The sequence below is a fragment of the Clytia hemisphaerica genome, unplaced genomic scaffold (genome assembly GCF_902728285.1).
Source record: "Clytia hemisphaerica strain Z4C2 unplaced genomic scaffold, Clytia hemisphaerica genome assembly, whole genome shotgun sequence".
Lineage (NCBI taxonomy): Eukaryota > Metazoa > Cnidaria > Hydrozoa > Leptothecata > Clytiidae > Clytia > Clytia hemisphaerica.
In genome coordinates, this window is record NW_027103495.1 from 442,277 (window position 1) to 458,483 (window position 16,207).

The 16,207-nt window shown below is 35.1% G+C and overlaps 1 protein-coding gene across 1 annotated transcript; it reads left to right on the forward strand.

Annotated features, from left to right (window-relative positions):
* Positions 1 to 79: 79 nt before the first annotated feature.
* Positions 80 to 15,977, forward strand: LOC136798695 (caprin-1-like). The gene is made up of 8 exons (XM_067055351.1): positions 80 to 310; positions 9,780 to 9,842; positions 9,959 to 10,045; positions 10,172 to 10,699; positions 10,980 to 11,100; positions 11,498 to 11,614; positions 14,791 to 14,921; positions 15,081 to 15,977. Exons 1-8 carry the CDS (start codon positions 182 to 184, stop codon positions 15,261 to 15,263), a joined length of 1,359 nt encoding a protein of 452 aa, XP_066911452.1. The 5' UTR covers positions 80 to 181; the 3' UTR covers positions 15,264 to 15,977.
* Positions 15,978 to 16,207: the final 230 nt, after the last annotated feature.

Below are 16,207 nucleotides of genomic sequence, written 5' to 3' on the forward strand. Positions count from 1 at the left end.
AATTCGGGAATTTCGGGGAATTTCGGGAAAAACGGGGAAAATTAAAAGGACGCGCATCTCAATCTATCCCACAATACTTTTCTCGCATGATGTAATCTCCCCTCATGTGCGTCGCCTTCGATTCAAACGTGCTGAAACTTTGTGGAATTCATCAAAAACTGTGGAAAAAAGGTTAGGGAAAATGCCAAGCGCCTCATCAAAACCCCAAGCATCTCAACAACAGGTTGCCACTGTGGATATTCTCCAGGAACCTATCAAGTCTGCCCTTTCTGTTGCTGATAAGAAGCTTAGAAACTTGGAAAAGCGAAGAGTAAGTTTTTTTTAAATAATCTTTAATATCCATCATAATATCTTACGACAAATACTTGACAAGCCACTGTTCACTTACATGGTACCTTTCCCCGTTCTTTTCTCACATATTGATTTAAACATTTATGAGATGCTTTTATCACTGAACCCTGGCTTAACCCAGGTAAAATTGGATATTTAAAGGTGCTGCTAGTCTGGGAAAAAACTCTACTGATAGCTCATTGTGGGGGCTTGAGGATCATTATCAGCTAGGGTTAAGGTTGGAGCTCAAGAGTTATAACATAAGGCCATCATAGGGCCAATGGCCCTCTACTGTAAGGATAACCTGAGATCAGATTGTGATTGTTTTCTGCCCACCACGTTGAAGCTCTAAAAAGGGATGGTTGAAAACATAACAATCTGACGAATATAATATCTCAAACAGTCAAAGTCTTCAAAACGCGCTTGTTTAAAAGGACTGGGAGTGACAACAAAGTTGCGTGATTGTGTTTATGAATAGGGCGCTGTATCAACAAAAGAGTGTTGAATAACAGAGTTTTGGCATGCTCTGATGACGCAGGCAGTTGGGTATTTAAGATAAAAACAACAATTATTGCTCTTTTCGGCAACCATTGCCGAAAGCGGCAACTTTTTTAACAATGAAATGTCGAGTTAACAGAAATGTGCTGTCCTTATAAGGGCAAAGATGTCAGAGCTCAATAACATGAAAAGTTCTAAAATGAGATGTAAAAAGAAACACAGCTAGAAGGAGAAAACAGAACCCCTGTTGTAAGTCTGTTTACATTATGTCTCAATTTTTGTAGTCTGCATTCTGACAGAAACCAGTTGAAAACAAAAATAAAATAAAAAATTGCTGTTTTCGGAAAAGAGCAATAATTGCCGTTTTTATCTTTCTTAAACACCCAATGGTGCCAACTTATGAGAATCGAAATGCGGGACAACGAGCGAGCAAAGGGAGAGAGAAAAATTGAGCTGGGGGCTTGGAACCCAATGGGGCTGTTAGGGGGCAGAGCGCCCTAGTAAAATTTTTTGGGCCTTAAATGACATAGGCATGGCTAAAACAATACAAAATTAGAAATAAAGCAAAATATTCAACCAGATAATTGTTTATCTTCTTCTAAAAACACTGTTGTGGAGCAATACTGTATAGCAATAGCCTCAATAAATATATTAGGTGTACTGGACATGATTCATCATGTAGTACTATTAACATCTCTGTCCAACGCGTATCCGATGTATCGAATACGGACGCACGCAATTGGACGGACCGTTACGAAGCGAAGAGAAAAAACGAGGAAGTGACTTTGTGCTTGTGGAAACATATTTTTTGTAGCATTTCTATATTTTTACAAATTTCTGAGTTCTCTCGAAAATGCGGGACATCTAAGGTATGCGGGCAGAACTCAGGACAAGAGATGTAGGACGGTTGGCAACTAAGCAATGGCATTTGATAGTGCTCTAGCTTGGTAATCATTGATCTTTTTGCATCTGGTGGGTTTGGATCCCATCTGGGTCAAATCTTAACGCATTCAACAAGCACAATGAAACTAAATCGAATCTCAATTTAACATAATTGAATATCATTCAAAACTGGAAATTGTGTTAAAATTCAATTGTGTTCAATAGCCAAATTTTAATTGGTCAATTGTGACCCTCCAAGCAATATCAAAGACACAAAATTTAAGCAGGCAATTATTTGGTGTCGTTTTTGCTGGTAATCAAGCACCTAATTTTCGGAGTTCGCCGGTTTGGCGAGGTACTTAAATATACTTGATCAATTTCCATTTACGCTTTATCATAATTATCTCCAAGTCGGTCCAAAAAAAAACAAACGTAACTGCCAGTGAAAAACGCAAGTCTAGAAAAAAATCGTTTTTGCGTCAATATAATTTGATGAAGAACTTCCTTCTTTCTTAAATTTACATAAGAGTTGTACTTTAATATACTTGATCAATTTCCATTTACGTTACGTTTTATAATAATTATCTCCAAGTCTGTCCAAAAAACAAACGTAACTGCCAGTGCCAGTGAAAAATGCAAGTCTAGAAAAAAAATCATTTTTGCATCAATAATTTGATGAAGAAACTTTCGTCTTTCTCAAATTCACATAGGAGCTGTACTTCAATATACTTGATCAATTTCCATTTACTCTTCATCATAATTATCTCCATAAGTCGGCCCAAAAAAACAAAATGTAACTGCTAGTGAAAAACGCAAGTCTAGAAAAAAAACATTTTTGCATCAATATAATTTGATAAAGGACTTTGTTCCTTCTCAAATTTACATAGGAGCTGTACTTTAATATGCTTGATCAATTTCCATTTACTCTTCATCATAATTATCTCCATAAGTCGGCCCAAAAAAACAAAATGTAACTACTAGTGAAAAACGCAAGTCTAGAAAAAAAACATTTTTGCATCAATAATTTGATGAAGAAACTTTGGTCTTTCTCAAATTCACATAGGAGGAGCAGTACTTTAATATACTTGAACAATTTCCATTTACGCTTTATCAATATTATCTCCAAGTCCAGATATATTATATACACTCCATCAAATTCCAGTAATTGTTGGTGGTTATCCTATATTCAAGTCCAAAATGAAAAAATATGTTTTCATGCTACAAAACAATGAGGTCTAGCAGGTAAAAAAATAACTCGCAACACAATTCAGGAAAAAACTTGAGCAAATAAGTTAAGATCTTCATACTTTAAAGAAAAGAACATCCTAATAATCTAACTCCAGTGTTGTATCTTCCTTAGTTATAAGTTTAAAAGCCACTTCAACAAAATATAATGATTGTATAAATAAAAGCTGGCAAGAGAAAACAACGAACGAACGAAAAAGCACCGCCGTGGCAGCCATATTGAATTGTTTTTGACAAATATCGGGAAACCAAACTCGCCAAAGTTGCGACGGCTGGAAAAAAGGGGTTTGAAGGGTCATTGGGGCTTGAAGGGTCATCGGGGCTGACCAATAACAAGTGAAGTTGCATCGTGGCTTATTGCCCCTTTAATCTAAGAACAACAGAATGACAAAAGTTCAATCAGCTTAAACTAAACATTTAAAGTTTGATAAGTTCAACAACAATAATAGTTCAACAAATTTGGCAGTGGCTCCGTTGACAAATCCAATCTTGGGTAAGACTGTCGTGAAGGCTCAAAATAATAGCCTTTCCACTTTCAGGCTGAACAATTTTGGCGCTGGTTACTTATCGTTTTTCAAGGATCAATCAAAACTCAGATCCTCAACTTGTTTGTGTCAACTTATATTGTCTCAAGATTTTGTTTAATGAAATCCGACTAGTATTACCAAGCTAATCAAACTGTTAAGCTAAGGCTTCACTGAGCAATTTTTCATGTGCGTGCAATGCAATAATTGTTGCCAATTACGCTGCACGCGCCTGAAAAGAGTTTAAGAGCCTTTTTTTTAATCTTCAGAATAAAGAAAGTCTGATACCTCACCCTCTTAGATTTTGATGAAATTTTGACCAAATGATCTATCACACAAGAAAATAAGACTCTGAAAATTTTACCTTGATATCTCAAGTAGTTTTGCAGATAATAGTGTCTCAAAGATAGGCTACTAAGCGAAAATTGAATCCTAAAAATCAAGAACTCTGGTGGGGAGCAGACTTTGAAAGCCAATGAATTTTTATTCAAGTAAATTAGAAAGCTGATTTACAGTGGATTGTAAGAACTTTTTGTAGGGAATCAGAAAAAATCAAATTGAGTTTAAAAAATTTCCCCCGAAAATCTCTAGCACCTCCTGTAGAAGGCTTCAAACTTTGCGCAATCTGGGTTTGGAAGCATTTTTAGCTGGCTGCTGATGGTCCTTTTGACTTTTTTGAAGCAAACTTTTGACCTGGAGTGGTTTAATGGTGGGTTTTGGCCACAAAAATAATAACCTTCGTAACCTTAAAATGACCAAAAAAATTGCTATTTTGGCAGATCTGGAGCAAAATTCAAGATGGCGTATCTTTTTAAGGCAGCACCAAATTTTTTTGAAACTTTCAGCAAGGCTTTCTTTGTAGGTTTAGTTAATAGCCTCAAAAAATCTCAGTGGGCTTTTGAAGTCTCTTAAAGATATGACCGGGTGAGGTATCACACCCTGAAGACTCTTTAAAAAAATGGCTCTTACAGGGATTTTTCTAAGCACTTTTTAACTACCGTATACCGGCAAAAATACTCAATCCAAGATTGAGTTATGAAACTCAATCCGAAATATAAAAAAAAAATTACAAGAAAAAAGTTTCAAAGCAGTTTTCTCAGAAACGCCAATTATTTGTTTTTAATCAGTAAAAAGTTTCGAAAAAGGCGATTTGATAAAATCGATCTTAGAAACACTCTTAAAAGTTTCGAAAAAAGCGAAAAAAGAAAGCGAAGAAGCAAAGAAAGCGATTTGATAAAAGTGATCTTAGAAACACTCTTAAAAGTTTCGAAAAAAGCGCTTTGATAAAAGTGATCTTAGAAACACTCTTAAAAGTTTCGAAACAAGAATCGCAAAATTGCGACTAAATATTTCCTTAAAAATGAAGGTCATTATTGACATATATAAAAAGGGATAATTAGCCTTAGTAAAAGAAAGGTGAGAGTTACAAGTTACGTGATTCTAAAGGTTCCTCCAAGTTCTTGTTTACGACTATGAGAATCAAACAAATACAATTTTGAAATTGAGATGTAATTGCCTTCAATAACAAGGAAGTTTTTATCAATAATGTCATATTTGTCAGAAAGTATTTCAACAGAAAAATCAACTTGTCCAATGACAGTGATATCAAAGTAATTATTTTCAAAAATAATCCGAGGAAGCTCATAATTTAACAAAAATCTTTTAATTCCAGTATTTTTATAAAACTGGGTCTCCTTTGTAAAAAATGATCTAGATCATAATCTTTCCAAATATTAACACAACAAACTTTTGTCCAACATATTGAAAAAAATGTGTTAGTAGCACACTGCTTACACGCAGTCTCTCCAAACATTTTGTGTGCCTGATTAAAGTTACCTTGGATTGTTTTTTCAAAAGTCATTTTCAAAAATCTTAGCGTTTTATTAGCAAGAGCTTTAATCGTGAGAAAATAATATTTTAATCCACGAAAGTGGTAAAAAATACTTAGAGAAAATGGTACTATGAAAGCCCATTCTATACTCCTAAATGATAGTTGAAAGATCAGCAGTTGAGAGGGTTGATTAAAATAGAAATCAAAGCACACATAATGAAGTATACATATATATTTGTCCAGAAAGAATTGGCATGTTGTTTGCTTTGTTTTGGTGTTTAAAAATATGTACTTATCAGTCCTAAAAAAAATACAAATTTGAATATAACGAGGGCAATAAGTCTGGTTAAATGTTACTTTATTCACAGGATTTAAGGATTACTGAAAAAATACTACTGCAGATGAACTAAACTAAAAAACTAAAACAATAAATTTACATTACGACAAAGTAAAAATTTATCTTTAATAGCAACAAAAAAAAATATGCCTCAAAGTTTTAAAGCATTTAAATAGCTTTAAACAGAGCTAGTCAGAGCTTCAATTCAGTTCAGTAGGTATAGAGAATTCAAGATTTGAAAACAGACACTGCATTGGTTTACAAGACTAGAGAAAGATGTCAACCATCCACACGGTTCATGAAAAAAATAAAGGTTCTCTTTTTTTTGGTAATCAATTCCAACAAACAACAATCAAGATACCCTAACAGGATCCCACGGTGTAAACATTATCAACCAACAAAACCCACACCACCAAAATTGTAAAAATAAGTCAATATAATTTCTACGACAATTTCTCGTAAAATGTTTTTTTTCCAACATTCTGATACCAATCTGCAATCATGACTGGAGTCATCATGTGTAGAGTGACTGTGTATAACAACAAAAGTTATTGAAGTTATTGAAAATCATCCCACGGTCATGGTGAAGCTAAAGGTTTATCAACCAAACAAAACTGACGCCAAGTCAAATCTGTCGATTAAAAATTTCCATAAAAATTACAATCGAAACTTATCTCATAAAATGCTTTTTTCAACATTCTGGAGGTGCTCAAAGTTAGAGGTATCATATGTAGAGCCAAGCAATACATGAAAAGTCATTTGCTATCCCATTTGCCATGAGATATGAGTCAAGAAATCAAACAAAAACCAACAAATCAAAAAACCAACAAGTCTCTTCACATTTCATGTCACATTGAATCGTGTTTTTATGGGGTAACCAGAAAGTCAATCCACAAGAACAGCCATCTTCCTTTATTATGGAGTGTTCCAAAACTATTGGTAGGTTGTTTGGAAGTAAAGAAACCCACACAGTTTGATTTATTTTAAAGATTTAACTTGAAAACAAAAAAAAACTGCATCTTTCTAGCAAAAACTCATGTTTCAACCTGCTACATAACAATTGCCAGTCGGGTCTGCTACTAACATGTAATAGTTTTATTATAACCGGGCTTGAGAATCCGTAAGGAAGTTGTAACATATATTATATATATAGTTTATCAGTTGGCTTGAATCATGATACATTACTTATATTTCACTGGATGCATTTTTCGCTGTGAAATTAAAAACAGGCGTCGGTCAGGGTGTACGGAAGGCGTTTTGACACGGGAAATTATTATGACGGAGAAAGCCCGTTTTAATAAATATTTCCCTTTTGGAAAGCGGGAAATATTTAAAAAGCGATTCGATAAAAGTGATCTTTGAAACACTCTTAAAAGTTACGAAGAAAGCGATTTGATAAAAGTGATCTTAGAAACACTCTTAAAAGTTTCGAAAAAAGCGACTTGATAAAAGTGATCTTAGAAACGCTCTTAAAAGTTTCGAAAAAAGCGATTCGATAAAAGTGATCTTTGAAACACTCTTAAAAGTTACGAAGAAAGCGATTTGATAAAAGTGATCCTAGAAACACTCTTAAAAGTTTCGAAAATAGCGATTCGATAAAAGTGATCTTTGAAACACTCTTAAAAGTTTCGAAGAACGCGATTTGATAAAAGTGATCTTTGAAACACGCATAATTCGATAAAGAATAGAGTAAGAGACAGGGGTGTATGTGAGATTTGTTCTCCGAAAACAAAACATGGTGAAAAGTTCAGTCCCCACCATTTTTGAAGGAGAGATCCCATTCAAAATTTACGTTTTCTAGTTTCGAATGTTTTTATTTTGTACATGTTCAAAACCAATCGAACACGAAAATCATTAGAAAAACTATTGACAATGACTATTACTAATGCTTTTCGAGCGACTTTCTTTTCCAAAGCGTTCGTTATAAACGTAGAATTCGACTCGTTTAGGTTTATGACAAATGTTTTAAGAAGGTAGCGTTCGTCACTAGCGTTTACTACGAAAACTTGCACGTTTTTCTTGATTAAATGAATTTTTAAGAGAATCCTCATTATTACTTGTAAATTCTTTTGTAGATTTTTTCATAAAAAAAACAGATTTGTTGTTATTCCTTCTTTCGCTTTTGCCACAACTCTTTCTATTTACCTAATCGGCCCTTTTTACGCCGGCCCTTATTGGCGTTATTTTTGGGCTCGTGCGTGGCGTGATTAAGGGCCGTAAAATGGGCCAAATCTTTCTATTTTTACTTAAGCGGCGTTAATGTATTCACTTTTTTGCTGAAAAAATTGCCTTTTTATGGCGTTGCAGAAAAGATCGCAGAGAATTTGACCTGGCTACACTCATTTTCACTCATTTCGCCTGAAAAAATTGCTCAGTGTAGCCTTAGCTATAAGGTCTCTTATTTTAAAAACTTTTTTCTTTTATCTACCTTTATAGGGGGCAGGCTTCGGCATAAGAAAAAAGATGACGTGCGATCGTCGCACGCCTAGATTAAAATTTTGAGCCATTTAGACGTGCGATGGCATGCGAACGTTTTAAATAAAAATTAGTTATTTTATCTCTCATTAGAAGGTGAGACAGGGTATAAAAGATTCATTTAATATAATTTTAAGAGTTTACATAGAAGCTTTCTTATATCAAAGATTGAATAAAACAGAAAAACGAATTAATTCGAGAGGAAAAAGCGTTTTCATAAAATATCAGATTAAAAATGTGTTTCTCTTTGCGATATGAAGTAAAATCCCCATCCCCACTGAATCTTCTGACTTGAAAACGAAAGAATTGAAATCCCCAGCAATAAAGAGTATGGGATTATTAATCCCCGTCGAGTTTTAGTCCGTTATTTTTACCCCCACTGGCTGAAAAAATCCCACCGGGTCTGTGAGAAGGGGGTGTCTTTAAAAAGATCGATAGTTATACAGGGAGAGTGAGTGCACATTGAACAATATTAATTAAATATGCAAAAGTTGTTTATCAAAACGCTTTATTAAACAACTACATTCCTATCTGTTTGAAATTCAAAATAGAAGATAAATGTCTAGACTTGTAAAATGTAAAAGGAATTTTTTCGCATGTGCTACTCACTTGTTACTCGTTACTAAAGATAATAAAGATGTGCAATGAACCAAACATTTGTTATGACCTAATAACCAGAGAGAAAGAAAAATTACTCAGCAACAATTAACGAAGAAATTTTCTCTTCGGCAAAAAGGCAAGCAAATAAGGGAGTTTCTTCTTTTATGATGCCAGAGAGAAAAGCGTGGAAAGATTGAGAAAGAAACATTCTTTTTTAAAGAAGTTTTTCTGCAAGTGCGATGCATTGCACGCCTGAATTGATTTTACATATTTACTAGTGCGAATCGCACGCCTCAGTGCCTTTGGGGTGCGTGTGGAGGTGTGCGCGTGCGATCGCACGTCTCATATGCCGAAGCCTGAGGGGAGTTTGTACTTTTATGGTGTGATGGGATTGGCCCTTTTTTAGTACTGTATTACAGGATTTGACGAAAAAAAGACAGGAGAACAATATTTTAAAATCAGACTGTGACGGTATTTGGCCTTATTTTTGTCATTGTGCCGGTATTTGAACCTGTACAAACCGGTGTGACGGTGTTATTATTATTCAGCAAAAATTGAAGGGAAAATGGTATTTCGAACCCCTACAACCCCCCTTTATATTTTAAGAAATTTGTGAACAACGTTTGATTAATTTTACATATCTCAATTAAAAATTAAAGTTTGATTGGTGTGATTAATCTTGTATAGGTCTGTAGTAAAATACACATTTTAAGTAGCTTGTGAGTTATATTGATTGCGGTGTTCTTGTTGTCTAGTGGTAGCATGAACCAAAAGTACCTTTAATGTGAAGGTTTTCCCACTTGGGACTTTAGCACATTTCAAAATCTTTCATGCCCTTTTAGCGTCTGGTCATCAGACGCTGCCCCTCCTGAAATTACTAAGATATTGGTAAAAACAGCCTTTTTAATGGAAAAAAGCTGGAAAAGTGCCCTTTTTGGCCACCAACAGGCGCTGTCTTGCCTTTCTAAAAGTAACATGGCCTGGGTATTGTTCAGTATTGTAGATTTCATTGCAACCTAAAGTAACATTGATTGATCATTGAGCTTTTTTGTTTCAGCTCAAACTTTTGGAAACAAAGAAAAAAGCTGACAAAGGAGAGGAATTGAATGATGATCAGAAGGTAAAAAGATTTATTTTGCAAAATTATAACCCAGTTTTAAACTTTTTGTTCAAAAGCAGGTTTAAAATCTAACACCTTTGCCTCCATAATGATTTTCTATTCTCTAATTTTTATAGATTGCCCTCAAAAACTTAGAAGCTGTTGACTTTGGTTTGGAAGCTGTCAAAGATGTTCGGAAACTGATTTCAGCCTTGGAAGGAGAGGTTTGATTGTCATTGCATTTTAAAAAAAGATATCTTCTGAAATTGTGAATCTTATCAAAAACTGTTGAAAGCTCCTTTCAGTTGATGTTGAGTCTTTCAAAGTTTTTTTTCTTACTTTCTTTTTAGTACGCTAAGCTTATTAAGAAAGACCAGAAAAGGCAAAAACAAGAGCAAAAGGATGCTTTGGAAAATCGTAGCCAAAAGTATGTTTTTGATGTTGTTGACGCACAAGCTATTCTTGGAGAAATGACTGAAGATGTTCGACCTGATTTTCTTGCCGGAGCTAATGGTGCTTGTTTACTAACTGAGACTGAACTCGAAAACTTAGATGGGATTTATGAACTTATTAACCCTGCATCCAGTGAAGAGAAAAGCAAGAAGCTTTCCGAACGATCTAGAACTGCTGGTCAGCATCTTGTATCTTTAGTTGAAGGCAAAAACTCAGCTGCTGTTGAAGAAGTAACTTACAAGGACATTAACGATATTTTACAAAAGATTAAAACATGTGGATATTTTGACAAAGAGTCTTCTGAATCCCCTGCAGCTGTTGAAGAGACAGAAGCATTGAGTGAAGAACAGAAGCCAGTTGAAGCTGAAGTGGTTGCAGAGCCTGAACCAGAAACTCCAGTTGCCGAAGAATCTCCAGTTCAAGAGGTACCTCATAAGTTATGGTTCAATTTCCCAAGCAAAGATTTCTGTGGAAAATTTAGTTTAAGATGATCAAATTCTAAAATGGCATTTTTCTTCCATTTCATCAGGGTAAGGCTCCTTTTGCCAATTGGAAAAAACATTTTGACAGCCATTAAAAGTAAAAGTACACTGAAAATTTATATCTATTCACTTACCTTAATTAAATATTTTTCAGCTTTTCACTTTACCCAGATCCATCATAACATAACAATTTTTAGTGTGGGATATTTCCTAATTTTCATAGGTAGTTGAAACTGCACCAGTTGAAGTTGAACCAGTAAATGGTGTTGATCTTCCACCAGAAGTCCAAACTACTCCTGAAGAGGAAGGAATCAAGTTCATGGGAGAATCAGAAATATCTGCAGGTAATTGACACTCTATCCACCATGATCATATGTTATGATAATCCTTTTTATTAAGCGTATCGTGTATGAAATTCTCGTCCGAGAGTTACCTCAGATTTGGAGTAACCAAAATTTGCATAAATTTACATAATTTCGTCACATCCAATCAAAGAAAGAAAAAAATGAAGTCCTTGCTGGTCCTTGTGCTGTTGTTTTGATAATTATCAATTTTCATTCATTGAACAAAGAAAAAAAGAAGTCATTGTATTGCTATGACGGATTATCAAAAAGAAAAAAGAAAAGATGGTAAGTTGGGACAGAAATATTTTAGATGATGTGATGCGTGCTGCCTAAGTAAATACTGGTTGATTGACTTTTGAAAATTTATCTTGTATTGTGATAATTATTTTACTTTCAGCTGTTCAAGAAGCTCCATTGAACCCTGTATCTCCCGAGTTTGTTCCAAGAAAAATGCAAAACCCAGCTGAAGATGGTTTTGAAGGTGGTGAAACAAACAATTCTGATTGGCAACAAAGTAATACTCATTTTCTTATTCAAGTGAAGTGAAGACAGGGCTATAAACCCATTTCAAGCTTTTTAAAGGTTTATGGGGCATCGAAGCCATGTAAAGTTTTGTCATTTTGATTGCTTTGGTTTTGACTGTGGGATGGATGATTGTGCTCTTTCAGAAAATGTCCGTACATGGGGGGTAGCGGTAAATTTGCTCTGTCCGGGGGGTAATTTAGGTTGTCCAGGGGGTAAATCACTGAAAATTGTTATATCCTCTACCCCCCCCCCATATTAAATTTTTGGACCTACACCGGTGGAGGTCCTATAAATTAACCTGTGTTTGTTCGTTCGTTCGTCTGTTACCAACTTCTCTCAGGATTGAATCATAGGAATTATTTGATTTTTGGTACAAAGGTGCAAAATGGTGGGTGGCCAAAATGTGACGGAGCCCGATTTTCGAAAAAAAATTTTTGGCCAATATGGGCCAAAAAAACGGCTAAAAAACGGGTTTTTTCGACTTTGTGAAAAATTGGATCATTATTTTTTTCTGATTTTTTGTATGAAAGTAGGGTACCATCATAGGTAAAAGATGGCTCAAGCAGATTTTTGCAAAAAAAGTTTGTTGGCTCAAAAAAGGCATGTTTATCTATCAGGGTTCAGACAGACCCTGGAAAACCTGGAAAACCTGGAAATATGATAAATTTTCAGAAAACTCAGGGAAACTCAGGGAAACCCAGGGAAAAAATTTTTTTTTCCCAGTTTGCTCAGGGAAACTCAGGGAATTTTATTTTTTGAAGAATGAATGGAAAAAACAGATTTAAAAGTTTTTTTAGTATTAAAGTGTTTATTCATATGCAGTATTTGTAGCTTTAATTTTTACCTTAGGTTTACCATTTGATTTGTGTGCCTTTTGTTTAAAGATACATCTCTTTTGACTCTGCTTAGTTTTTATGGTTTGCTTGATACTCAGGGAAAAAATAGCTAAAATGAGGAATTTCTCAGGGAAAAAACCTTTGAAAATTGATTAAAATTCAGGGAAACTCAGGGAATTTTATTTTCGAAGGTCTGCCTGAACCCTGACTATGTGAATCACTATTCTCAACTTCAGTTGAGCTATAATCTGAGAATGTCTGTATGTATGTCTGTATGTCTGTATGTCCGTCCGAAAACTTTAGGGCAGGCTGGACACTTCAAAAAAGGTCGGATTTGGCTGAAATTTGGCACACTTGTTCCTTGGGTGAATATCTGGGGGTGTTTTTTTCATTTTATGAAAATTTTGATTTTTGGGGCCTGGGGACAAGTTTTTCGCCAAAACGAGGCTAAAACTTTGGGGCAGCCTGGACACTTCAAAAAAGGTCGGATTTGACTGAGATTTGGCACACTTGTTCCTTGGGGGAATATCTGGGGGTGTTTTTTTCATTTTTTGAAAATTTTGATTTTTGGGGCCTGGGGATGAGTTTTTCACCAAAACGAGGCTGGCAGCCTGGACACTTCAAAAAAGGTCGGATTTGGCTGAAATTTGGCACACTTGTTCCTTGGGTGAATATCTGGGGGTGTTTTTTTCATTCTTTGAAAATTTTGATTTTTGGGGCCTGGGGACGAGTTTCAGCCAAAACGGACAAAATATATTTGCTACCTAATACTAAATATTTGAAATGTTACAATTACAACAGGGCCTTCTAATAACGGAAAATCTGAAGTTGAGCCCAGTGCGGTGCGCACGTTCGACTATTAATAAGCATACATCAATGTTCTTAGTCAAATTACTCAATTTTTTTATGAGATAGATGTTTTTTTGCTCATGAGGGCTTACTTTAGAGGGTATGTGTGTTTAGACATGACATTTTGGTTGCTTAGCGTGTTTTTAAAGAAAAACTGGCGAAGTTCGATATATTTTTTTAAGCACATTATCAATTACTTAGGTATTAGCTTTACTCGAGATTGGCTTTTTCATTCTTTATGATTTTTTGCACAAAGATGCATAACTTTAAACCCTCAAATGTGACGGAGCCTGATTTTTGAAAAAAAGTTTTGGGCAAATTTGGGCCAAAAAACGGCTTAAAAAACGGTTTTTTGGACTTTGTGAAGTATTAGATCATTGTTTTTTTCTGATTTTATACATGAAAGTAGGTAAAAGATGGCTCAAGCAAATTTTTGTGAAAAAAGAATTTTCAGCTCAAAAAACGCATCTTTATTTATAAGAATCACTATTAATAAGCATACATCAATGTTATTAGCCAAATTACTCAATTTTTTAATGAAATGGATGTTTTTTTTTGCTCACGAAGTCTTGAATATGAAAGATTATTTCAAAAGCATGAAATTTTGGTTTCTAAACGTTTTTTTATAAGAAACAAACGACTAATTTTGATAGATCGTCACTATTTGTGTTCTGAATGATTGTTTAACGGTCATGCTCACGTAGATATCAATTATATTTGTTAAATGCATAACCAGGTAGGTCCATAAAAGTATCACTTGTTTTTCTGGAAAAGCCCACTCTAGAACTTTCTTTGCTTTCAAGCTATAACTTTTTCAAATTCTGGGGGTAAATGTTACTATCAATCCAGCGTTTGAATGAAAACGACGGGCCGTGCAATAAACGTAGGAAATAATTGACATTGGATCCTTCATGGGAGATTCAATTCTAGGCTTAGGCAATACCTTATTGGTTAATTTCTCCCTCTTTTTCTCAACTTTCGGAATATGTGTATTGGTCTTTTGAAAATCCCTAGATGTGGAAATTTCCCATTCATTTGGTTTTTCTGTTTTGATTTGGTAGCATAACCAATCACAGGGTGGCCACACATGCTGGAAAAACTGGGAAAAATTTTGAGTCTAAAATGACTTTTTTATAAAAAGTTATTGGAGAAAAACCATTTTGTAGGAACCATAGACAGCGTACTTTTAACACAAAAAGTTTCAGCCTAAAATTCCACCTAAATTTTCAGATAGAGGGTACTTCTATTTTTGCAGGTTTAAAGCGGTATCCACTGGTAATAATTTTGCACTCGCTTGTATAACTGGAAAAAAGTACGGATTTTTTGGGTGAATGCTGAAAAAAGGTACATTTTCAAGCTGAAAATACCGGGGGGGGAAGGATGTTTATGACCAAAAAAGCTGGATTTGCATCTAAAATAAGCATGGTCACCCTGAATTATATTAATAAACTTTATCTTAATAAACTGATTTTTCTTCTAGTTGAGAGCGGCCACAGCAACCATCAAGGAGGAAACTACAGAGGTCGTGGACGTGGTCGAGGTCGGGGTGGCGGCTTCCGAGGTCGTGGAGGAAACAGAGATGGATCTGGTAACTACCGTGGTGGAAACAGGGTAATAGCACTTTTCATAGCTTTGATACTCTCTCGTTATTACAGAACATCCTCATAATTTAGTTAGTTTTATTGCTGATTTATGTATCTTTATGAAATTTGTAAATTTGTACGACCTCTTGTCATTTTCATCTTTGATGAAACGTTCTTTCTTTTTCAGGAATACCGAGGTGATTACCGAGGCGCTCGTGGTGGTAATCGTGGAGGAAGCGGAAACTACCGTGGAAACCGGGAAGGCGGACGTGGAAATTTCCGTGGTGGAAATCGTGAGGGTGGTCGTGGAAATTATCGTGGTGATCGTGGTGGCCATGGTGGAAACCAACAGCAGCAGCAACAACAATAATTCCCTCAAACCTTTTCTTTGTTGAATTTAATTTAACGATGCGAATGAAAGAATAAATAACTGGAGAGTTGGTAAACGAGTTGGGTTTGAGTTGATTCTCGCTCCTCTCGTCATGTTTGGACAATACACGACAAACAAACAGACAGACAGATGCAGCCAATTGTTGATTGAGCTCTTGCTATCGCTCTTTTGATGACAGCAATTGGCATTTTCCCCACAAAACAAAACCTTTTGATGAATTTAATTTGAAACAAACACGTTGATTGACAGATTGTACCGATTGAAACATTACGGCATGAACAAATGATCTACATTTGCGTTTTTAACGTCTCACGGGTCTTAAAATCAACGGATAATATTGATTTTTTATATTTTTTATTTTTTCACATGTTACATACCAATCTGCTTCTTCTTTTGGTACTTCTTAGAATTCTTGGGTTCCTTTTTTAGTCTTTTCTCCCAACCCAAAGAATCGTTTATTCAATCTATCGTACTTGGCATTTGTATTAAACTTGTGATCTTGAACTACTTGGACCTTTTTAGTGCGAAATTCTAAATGACATTTGAACATTTTGTTACTCGTTTAGAAAAACGATTTATGTACTGTAAGATGCCTGTTTTCTCTTTTCACTTTGTAAATATGACGCCTAACGTTTTTTCACTCATTCATTATGTAGTGACGTAACAACATATCAAATCGGTTAATCGTTGAAATTTGAAATAATTCATTTCTTTCTGTTTATATCCCCCATACACAGTTCAAATTCACCGTCTTTTCTCTCTAACTCGGACCCAGTCTTTATGATTCTGATAGCGCTCATGAGTGTGCCAACCATTGAGTTTCAAGCCCGAAGGGCTAGAGGTCAATCTCTAACCTTTCTCAAGCAAGAAAAATCGAAGCCTTTAAATATGCGCCGTATTTTTGATGACGGATTGAATCTAGC